The sequence below is a fragment of the Pyrus communis genome, chromosome 12, assembly GCF_041283825.1.
Source record: "Pyrus communis isolate YQ-2024b chromosome 12, ASM4128382v1, whole genome shotgun sequence".
NCBI classification, from domain to species: domain Eukaryota; kingdom Viridiplantae; phylum Streptophyta; class Magnoliopsida; order Rosales; family Rosaceae; genus Pyrus; species Pyrus communis.
In genome coordinates this window covers 4,708,744-4,718,024 of record NC_142576.1, presented here as the reverse complement: position 1 = coordinate 4,718,024, position 9,281 = coordinate 4,708,744, and the positions used below count along the sequence as shown (strand labels likewise).

General features: G+C 34.6%; 1 protein-coding gene across 1 annotated transcript; it reads right to left on the bottom strand.

Annotated features, from left to right (window-relative positions):
• Positions 1 to 3,957: 3,957 nt before the first annotated feature.
• Positions 3,958 to 5,648, bottom strand: LOC137744713 (putative WRKY transcription factor 70). Its single transcript, XM_068484499.2, has 3 exons — positions 5,221 to 5,648; positions 4,534 to 4,638; positions 3,958 to 4,423 (listed from the first exon to the last, which is right to left on the bottom strand). Exons 1-3 carry the CDS (start codon positions 5,646 to 5,648, stop codon positions 3,958 to 3,960), a joined length of 999 nt encoding a protein of 332 aa, XP_068340600.2.
• Between the last annotated feature and the right edge of the window lie 3,633 nt (positions 5,649 to 9,281).

Here is a 9,281-nt window from a genome sequence, read left to right as displayed (position 1 = left end):
GATATTTATTTTAAATTTCTTTTTCATTACAACTAGCATAATATTAATTTTAAAATCCCAAGTTGTTGGGAAAATGGGACATCAAATACTATATGTTATCCCAACTTTAAGTAACATTGTCTTTCGTCTTGTCCCAATATAATTTCATTTGAGACACAGCTTTCATACAAGGTTTTACTCGGGCAACGTTTTCTCAGATCCGCCCCATACCGACATGCCTATTTGTACTTTATAAGCATTTTGCCTTAGTAATGAAATCTTCTATTATATTCCCCTTTAGAGAAAGTTCTTTGTTTCTTTTATTTGTAGATCTAAAGACTTATCATTTTCTTACAAGCTTGACTAATCCGGCAGGAGCAATTCAATTAATCAGACCCATTCCCATCAGTTTCACACAAGCTTTAATTAATCAAATTAAGTTTCTAGGAAATGACATAACCTAAGTAGAGAATGAAGTTGGACTATACTTTCCCATCATTTCTGTCTGTAGCATAATAAGTAAAGGCATCCGAACTTGAATATTTGAGCATCAAGTCCGTGTTCAGTGTTCCATTCAGACAATTACATGGAACTTGCCAAGCATTTTCTTCCAATATGATTGCTGAAGATCGGTGGCCTTCTCTTTCCTGTTTTTTTCCTTTTCTTGTCAAAGGCGGCCTCCTCGTATTTCTGCTTGAGGACAAGACATGGAACTATCCGAGCATACTCTTCCAATATGATTGCTGAAGATCGGTAGCTTTCTCTTTCTTTTCTGTATTTATTCCTTTTCTTGTCAAGGGCGGCCTCCTCGTATTTCTGCTTGGGGCACAAGACAAGACACAAACAAAGCAGATAAAAAGCGAATTAAGCCAATGAAAAGGGAAGTGTAAATTATATGTTACTCTTTCAGAATTGTGTTCAATTGCAACCTCATATAGCATATTTGAAACATTTAAATCTCATATATTTACTTAGTATTTTATTTTAGGGGTGTGATATACACACATCCCTTTTTACTTCTCACACACCTTTTTTATTTTCGGCCGTCGGATCGGATGAAATAAAGAAAATCTAATGGATAGAAATTAACAAGGGTGTGTGAGAAGTAAAAAGGGATGTGTGGATAGCACACCCCTTTATTTTAATATCATATATATGTTAAAAATCCTCTTCAATTGACTCCTAACAGATGACTAATGCATTTGCATAAATTGGCTACTAATTCTATTTATTTTCAATAATAACCATTCATTTTATGTATTATTGGATGATACGTAACATTGAACCAAAATCTAACAGACTTGGAAAACAGTCTTTCCTTCCCAAGGCAAGCACTACCTGTCTTTCTGGATCTATACGTCCAGCAATACAAAATCTCAAATTCCTCATGTGCCGCCCCAGCTACTATATGCCTAGTGTCCCATGTCCCTTGACAGTCTTTTCATATATATGTCTAAGTTCTAATATGGAAAAGGATTCCTGCCAAAAATACTCTTTGGGTATCCCTCATGCCTTATAAATTTATATGTCCATAACTTCTTTATTTACATAAACATATATATAATCACATAATAAACTCATAATTCTCACATAAAAATAGATAAAACACAAATGAGAATTGTTACATAGATTACTATAAACCTCATTCATTTGTATAATGTTCTTTTCGCTAAATGCTTTCTATCACTCTCAGTTGTTAATCAACAAGTTATGCGTCAGTTCTTCATAGTTAACTAATCATGCATATCTAGTTAAATGACTAATGAGGAAAGCAAAATTGTAGACAAAAATTAATTGATTAGTCATGCAAATCTCCTATGCTGTTAATATTGCTATAAACAAGTTTAACCTCTCATAATTAGTTTTTAAGCATAATATGCTATTCACATCTCTTGAGAAAATTGGTTCAAACCAAAAGCTACAATTTTATCATAAGCCAAGCTCACAGCAATATAAGAAAAAACCACCTTAACATGCTTGAACGAAAATACCCATACCAGTAGTACTATACATGTCATTTGTTTAATATATGTTCCAAAATTTATATTGACTAACTTACATATATAGGAAATATATTGAATGCATTGGCAGGCACGTATATTGATGGTATATAACTAGCATATGATGTATCCTTCCAACACAATTTTAATGCGTGTTATCATAGTCATATATTTACATAATATCAACAGTAATTTTGAGAAATTCCATAAGAGAGCCAATTTCATCTACTGTAGTCAGAAGTACATCAAACTGTATTCGAATTCTTATGCCCATTTCTTAATTGCATTAATCAGGTTGCAGTCAAAATTCGGTTCTAAATATTCAATCTCTTATGTCAGTACGAAAACTTTTCAATGGAACCACAATAAAGAACTGAGGAACAAATAATCAAAACTTGTTTTCTGAATATTAGTTACCTTTGCTTTATAATTTTCTTTCCCTCAATTAGTATAACTCGATTAGTATATGTTGCTCATATGTATATATGAATTTATCATGTTTAAACCATATACCTTCTCTTCTAATAACCAAGTTCAAACCATATATATCAACACCGATTGCTTTGATAAATGACTTCATCGAGCTTGCTGAGTTGACGCGCTTCATCAGTCTTCCAGAGCAAGATCAGAACAAAATATCAGATATACACGTACATATACATACATACATATATATATATATATATATATATATATATATGCATGCTTATAAAATCAACAACGACATTAGAAGAAAGGGGTTGTATTTATCACTATATCAATTAACCAAAACAATGAGCATGAAAACAAAGAAAGAAAAAAAAACCTAAAACATGCCATGGTTTTCTAGTCATACCTAGTTCGATATAGTAATGAACCAACTATTCATATCGTTATATCAAAATTGAATAAAGAAGGATTTGAAGTACAGGGTATTTACTTCGAAACTCAAATAATTTGGATACAATTAACACGATCAATAATTATAATAGAAGGTATAATCGTTAATTATTAGCATGCCAAAATCCATGTATTATCGTATATATATGCGATCACATGATATATGACTATATAATGACATCAAGAATTACCACTCCAATCAAGAATTATTGACATATTGATCAGCTTTCTTGCTTATTAGCCTAAACTTTTATTGTTTTTAACCATATAATCAGGGGCTCTGATACCACTTGTCAGGTTTATATGGTTATATAATTAAACACACAAAAAAAGGAGTGGCCAACCTGATCGAAGCGGCAACCATGGAAGACAAACATGAGAAGATGAGTAGCAATGCTGAAATCTTCTACAAACACCTAGCTAGATACAACTACTTTATGGGAAGTGTTTTGTTGTGTGTCTAGGATTTGCATGGACCTTAGTATTTATACTAGTTAAGGTATTAGGGTTTCCGTCCACAAAGAAATCTCAAATCCCACTTTCTTAATTAGCCTACCTGTTAGGTATCATAAAATACATATTTATCAAGGATTCAATCAGCCTTATTTGGATTCCAAGACACACATTCATAAGGCTGATATAAAGAGATCAAATCAAAATCTTAGCATCTCTATTACTTTCCTATTACAGTGTAGACCATTTAAAGGTTTATTTATATTGGATTAAATCCAACATGTATTTCGTTTCTGTTAATAAATCGTATTGAATGTTATCAGATCTCTACGTATTAGAGAATTGATTTGATTAAGAATTGTCATTGCATTGTATATGAAAAGGGTGTACGAAAAGCATAATTAAGCTTCCATTAAACACTTAACAAGAAGAATAGAAAAGACTGCTTCTGGTTTTCTTTATTCTTTCAATAATTAACTGTGTTTACACGATTTTATAGACTGAGAAACCAACAAGTTTCTTCACAGAAACTGAAGATACATACGATTTTCCTAAATTCAATTTACTACAAGGAGTACGCTAGCTACTAAGTACGTACTAATCATCAAAGCTCAAAGCTCAAAATCCTTATTGCAAAACTTTATTATCAAATTAACTCGGCTATTATCCTCGAAAACACATCGTCATCACCATCATACTGATCAATGCTTGATGAAAACCCGCTCACGGGCCCAGAGGACTTGAATGCCATCAGATCATCAGGTGACACGAGATAATCACTCGGTAGCCAATGGTTGTCGTGGCTTGTCAGTGTATGATCACTTGTTGCCTTGACAATCAGTTCTTCTTTAACTGATGATGAAGCAAAGGATGCGAAAAATGGGTGCTCTTGTTTATCTGTCAAACAATTGGCGTTGTCAAAACTAATGAACAGTGAAGAATCTCTATGATTTGTGCAATCCAAGACCAGGTCAGAAGTTTTGAAGTAGTCTCTGCACGTGTGGGTGCCATAATATGTGGTTCGTAACACTGATGAATGATCTTGAACTTGTTGAACATGCTTGGTTGCTTTGCACCCTTGGTCGAATTTGTGAGTGCATCTAAAGTAGTTCCTGCATACACATAACATAACTATGGTCAACTTCATTTCTTGTAATTATTACCATTGTAACTATTGAAATTTGTTTCTATTTTACAAGGTAAATCGTATATATGTATGTACCTAGGATGCTTCTCATTGTGGATAACTTTATTTCCGTACTTTCTCCATGCACGACCATCGTCAATCAAACCAGGAGTATCTCTAGTCCAAGAGTCTGTAGTCTTTCTGCAAGGAATCAACAAGTTGCAACTCTTTGTTAGAACTTTTAAATCAATAAATTGGGCAGAATTCCCATCTATTTTTTGATAAAATGTACGGTTAACGTTAACCGGTAGTGCTGGCATTATGCTGCCATGGTAAGAAGGATAGGAATGGATATTTAGATCATTAAATACAAGGTAACTACTAAAGCATCCAAATTTTGTTAGAATATAGCATAACATGAACATATAAGAGCAAGTGGTAGTCTTCACTCTTTTGTCTCAATAGAAATTTCTATGCATTATTGAATAGAAAAATACAATTATATTCATCCACAGGAATCTAACAGTTGTTCACACATCCACATAAATCTAACAGTTGTTATGAACAAATTAATTACAGTTATTCTTATCACGGGTGGGTCATTAGTTCTCAAAGAGACTATTTAGTATTGTGGGTTTCATAAATAAATGTTTGAAATTGAACAATCAAGTAATCATACATGGAAAGATCCTTTTACTGGAAAAAAATAACAATATGTTAATGCAGATGTTGATGATCATATTACCTAGGTAGTAATTAATTAGAAAAATATTAACTAATTACCTTCTCTTGTAAGAACCTCTACCATCCTTGAAGGTTGAAGTGCTCTTACAACTGATCTCCTCCTCAGTATAATCTTCAGACTTAATAGCAGCTGCATGATCATGATTAGCATCCCAAGATGATAAATCAGCACCACCACCACTAACAACACTACCACCGTCATTAACACCACTACCACCACCACCACCACTAACACTACTACTATTTCCTTGAATCTGATCAGAAACAAACTCCTGATCAGACTCCTTCCCATTTAAAATCAAAAGGGTATTAACAAAACCTTCAGCCGATCCCTCATCATCACCGTTAACAACTGACCTGTTATCATAAGCCGTACTAAGTTGACTTGCCAGTTCACGGCCTTGGATCAACTCCTCCATAACCCTCTCCCTATTTGAGAGCACACTGTCCGACCACGACCACTCCATTAATCCTAATCTCCTGCTTAACTAACTAATATAGCGATTAAAAGTTAATTAATCTCTCTGGTTTATGTGAGGGTTTATGGTTTTGTTAGCTGTAGCCAAAGTGTTGGATGGGAGGTATCCTTTTATATCCGTCAAAAAAACTCCTTTGACATTGCAATTAATCTTAAATTGATGTATGAAATAGCAATATTAAAAGATGAGGTATGAATTATTATGTGATCCAAAGTTGAGATGATAAAATGTAATTTACTATATGCCACAATTTTATTTGTTACTAATGTGGCCTATTGAATTTAAATGTTAAATCTTTTTCCTTTTCAATGAATGGAGAAATTTTTTAGTGTGCTGAATAGTATACCAACTGTCAAAATATAAATCAATGAAAATTTTTGTTTTTAAGTTTCAACTAATTGTATTATCACTTGGTTTATCGAGCCGTATTCCTAGCACATTGAAAAATTTCTCCAATAAATGTGTTAAATATTTATTTTATTAAGATAGTGGGCGCCATAATTACATTAATTATTAAAAAAAATCAAAATTGGTTTAATTTTCATTCTATTGGTTGTCAATATGACCCATGTATTAAAAAAAAAATTTAAAAGCATTTGACTCCATCTTTGTTTTTTGTAAAAAAACAAGAAGTTAAATGACTCAACTGCTACGTCATGTATGCCATTTCATTTTAGAACACTTTAATGTGTTTTATTTCTAGTTAGTATATTTGACATCATGTGCTCATGTTGAAGGAAGGAGAAGTGAAAGTCCAGTAATTCGACACCAACCCCGCCATTCAGGTCTATCTTTCCTACCAATCGCTGGATGAGCCCTCGACATACTTCTATATTTGGTTGACTGTTCCACACGCTGTTGTTCTATACTTGTTGCTATAGTACGACATGTTTTACGACGTCATTGATGAGGTAACCCTAGTGTCGTCAGCCACGTGTTCTTACCTGGCCGTGCTTGAAATGTATTTATTTACTTTGATTAATTTTATTTTTTTATAATATTAGCTAACTAACAAAACAAATTCACTAGTTGTTGGGCCATCTATATTATCTTATTATCCTAATTCTGAAATTATACTCTCTTCCCCTTTGGGCGAATTACGATTGCATCCTTTAGAATTGTGCTCTTGGAGCGTTTGAGAGGTGGAGACTTTAGTTATATATGGCAAAGAGAGTTGCATTAGGGTTGTTAATAAGACGACACTAAGGTGGTAGTTTACATCTCCAACGTGGCTGTGAAATCCCGTATATTACTATAATATATATGTGTGTGTTTCTCTTATTATTCAGTTTTACTATTTCATTTTCGTATCGCTTGGAATTATCAACCTGTCACCTTTATACCCAATAGGAAACCATGTTTTTACATCTTATCTTAGTTAGATTTTTGACGTGGCCTATTCCGGAGCAGCTGATTAAAATGGCGTTAGTAGTTGTTAAACCCATGGAGGTACGGAAATTATTATTTGCGTGCAGCAGTACCAGGTGTTTGGTTTATTAGGTATTAGAGGTGAGTAAACACTTTGATGCCCCGACTATCATATATGCTGGTGACTTATCTTCTTCTTATTGTACTTTCAAAAGATAGGGCCCCTAAGTAACTCAGTAGCTTCAGTTTCAACCAATTAGAGTCTTTGGGGTGCCGACTATTTGAGACCATAAATAGGAGCATGTCCCATTGTTTTACAACAGAGAAAATAACCAGGAGCATACAGTGCATGCAGTAAGAGTTCACGTAGAGATTATATATACTTATATACATAGAGAGAGCGGAGAGAAAGTATTTGGTTGTCTCGGTGGGATTCGGTAGATAACTTGTCTCGCTGAGGTTCTAGCTATCAATCGAGGTGAGTGGTTTATGTAATGTTTTCAAAATATTCTTATTTTCCTATAAATGTGAAAACCATTAGCTATCGTGGGTTTTGATCTATTTCCAAATATCTCTCTATTTCAAGTCAAGCATGTTGGATTTGTTGAAATGTTTTCGGAGTTATTATATATGGTGATATGTGAATAATTGGAAATGCTTATGGAGCATACAAACTTTAGTGTTGGGCTATCCTAGGGATAAACATATGGCACACAGTGACATTAGGGCAGAATGACCAATTTAGGGGTCATGTGGTGAGCTGCATATTATGAAGTATAATCAACATGTGAAGGGATGATGCGATGTGGAATTATGTCACTAAAGCTTTGATATTGTTCTCATATTTTCTAGCATGTGTAAAACGGCATCGGTTGATTGGCATATTACATATTTTACTCATTGGGCAATGATGATTATTGCTCACTCCACCCTTTTATTTTATAGGTGAGTTAGTTGGCAAGACAAGGACTAGACGAGCTGAGGTTATGTCATAAGAGCGAGATTTAAGAGTTTTATTATTTTTGTCCACATGGCCATGTTTGTCTGCTACGCTTTTAATGGTGAGATGCCTTGATTTCTCCATCAACCCACAATAGACACATACACAACGAGCACAGATATCACGACCACTTCTATCTTGACCAAGGAGTCAGGAGACTGATGAAATTTTGAACCAAGCGCTTCTAGGAAGAAGGCCGACCACCCCAGAGCCCTACTTCAAACATTTTACAGAACACCTGATAATTATTTTTAGGGTCCAACCGACTGTTACAACTCCATGCCCAAGAAAGAACCTTTGACCAAGGAGTTGGGAAACTTGTTAACACACGGTCTTTTTGGGACCTTTCGACCCCTAAAATAGTACTGGCCTAAGAAACACCTAGTAATGGCCCAAAGCCAATCCAAAGAAGGAAAAGATGACCAAGGGAACTAGGGAGATAGCTCCGAGTGTTGTGGACGTTCGCTTGACGGTTGGGTCTGACTATTAGCAAAGAGGACGAGCACCTTTTCATAAAGTAATGTTCGACCGCTGAAGGCAAGTTGGGAGACTGAGAACTTTATAGAATGAAGTCCCGAAGACAGGTCCACTCTGACACCAATCCAGAGCACATGTTGTCCATCAACAAGGATAAAAGCATTTAAGGGACATAAAGGATGTCAAACCAAGCACTCGGGATGATTTTTGTTGACTTAAAGACCAAGTAAGGCGCTCAATACGTGTTGGCCTAGGAAACCATGCAATTAGACCTGGGTAGATGTCATTTCGTCCCCATGTGTCAACTGAAGAATGATGGAGTAGCTAGTAAGATTATTGTGAGGCCAAACCTACTTTTCCACTCCCTTAATATAGATAATATCATTTAAAAATAAAATAAATAAATAAATAAATAAATAACCGTATTAGAAGCAGGAGTGTCTACTTTTTATTTGACTTTTATACATTTCATGTCCCCTGCCGTAAATCATCCAACAAACTTCCTGTTTCTACTTTAGTACGACAGAGATAATCAAACAGCCATGGTTGGTTGACATGGTTTTGATGGGCCAATGGACTCATATGATGATCACGATCACTTGTTGGTATTTTTTCTTTGATGATCAAATCTTCTTCAAATGATGTGAAGGATGAGAAAAAAAAAGGTGCTCTTGTTTGTTTGAGACATTGATAGTGTCGTCAATCCTTATGATCTTTGATGACTAGCCAGGAGTGGTAGCATTATGGATGAATTTTTGCCCGCACTCCCTCCATGC

Coding starts and splice junctions, on each gene's coding strand:
- LOC137744713 (XM_068484499.2), bottom strand. CDS start 5,648: ATGGAGTGGTCGTGGTCGGACAGTGTGCTCTCAAATAGGGAGAGGGTT. Junction 4,639..5,220: donor AGAGGTTCTTACAAGAGAAG/GTAATTAGTTAA, acceptor GATTCCTTGCAG/AAAGACTACAGACTCTTGGA. Junction 4,424..4,533: donor CACAATGAGAAGCATCCTAG/GTACATACATAT, acceptor ATGTGTATGCAG/GAACTACTTTAGATGCACTC.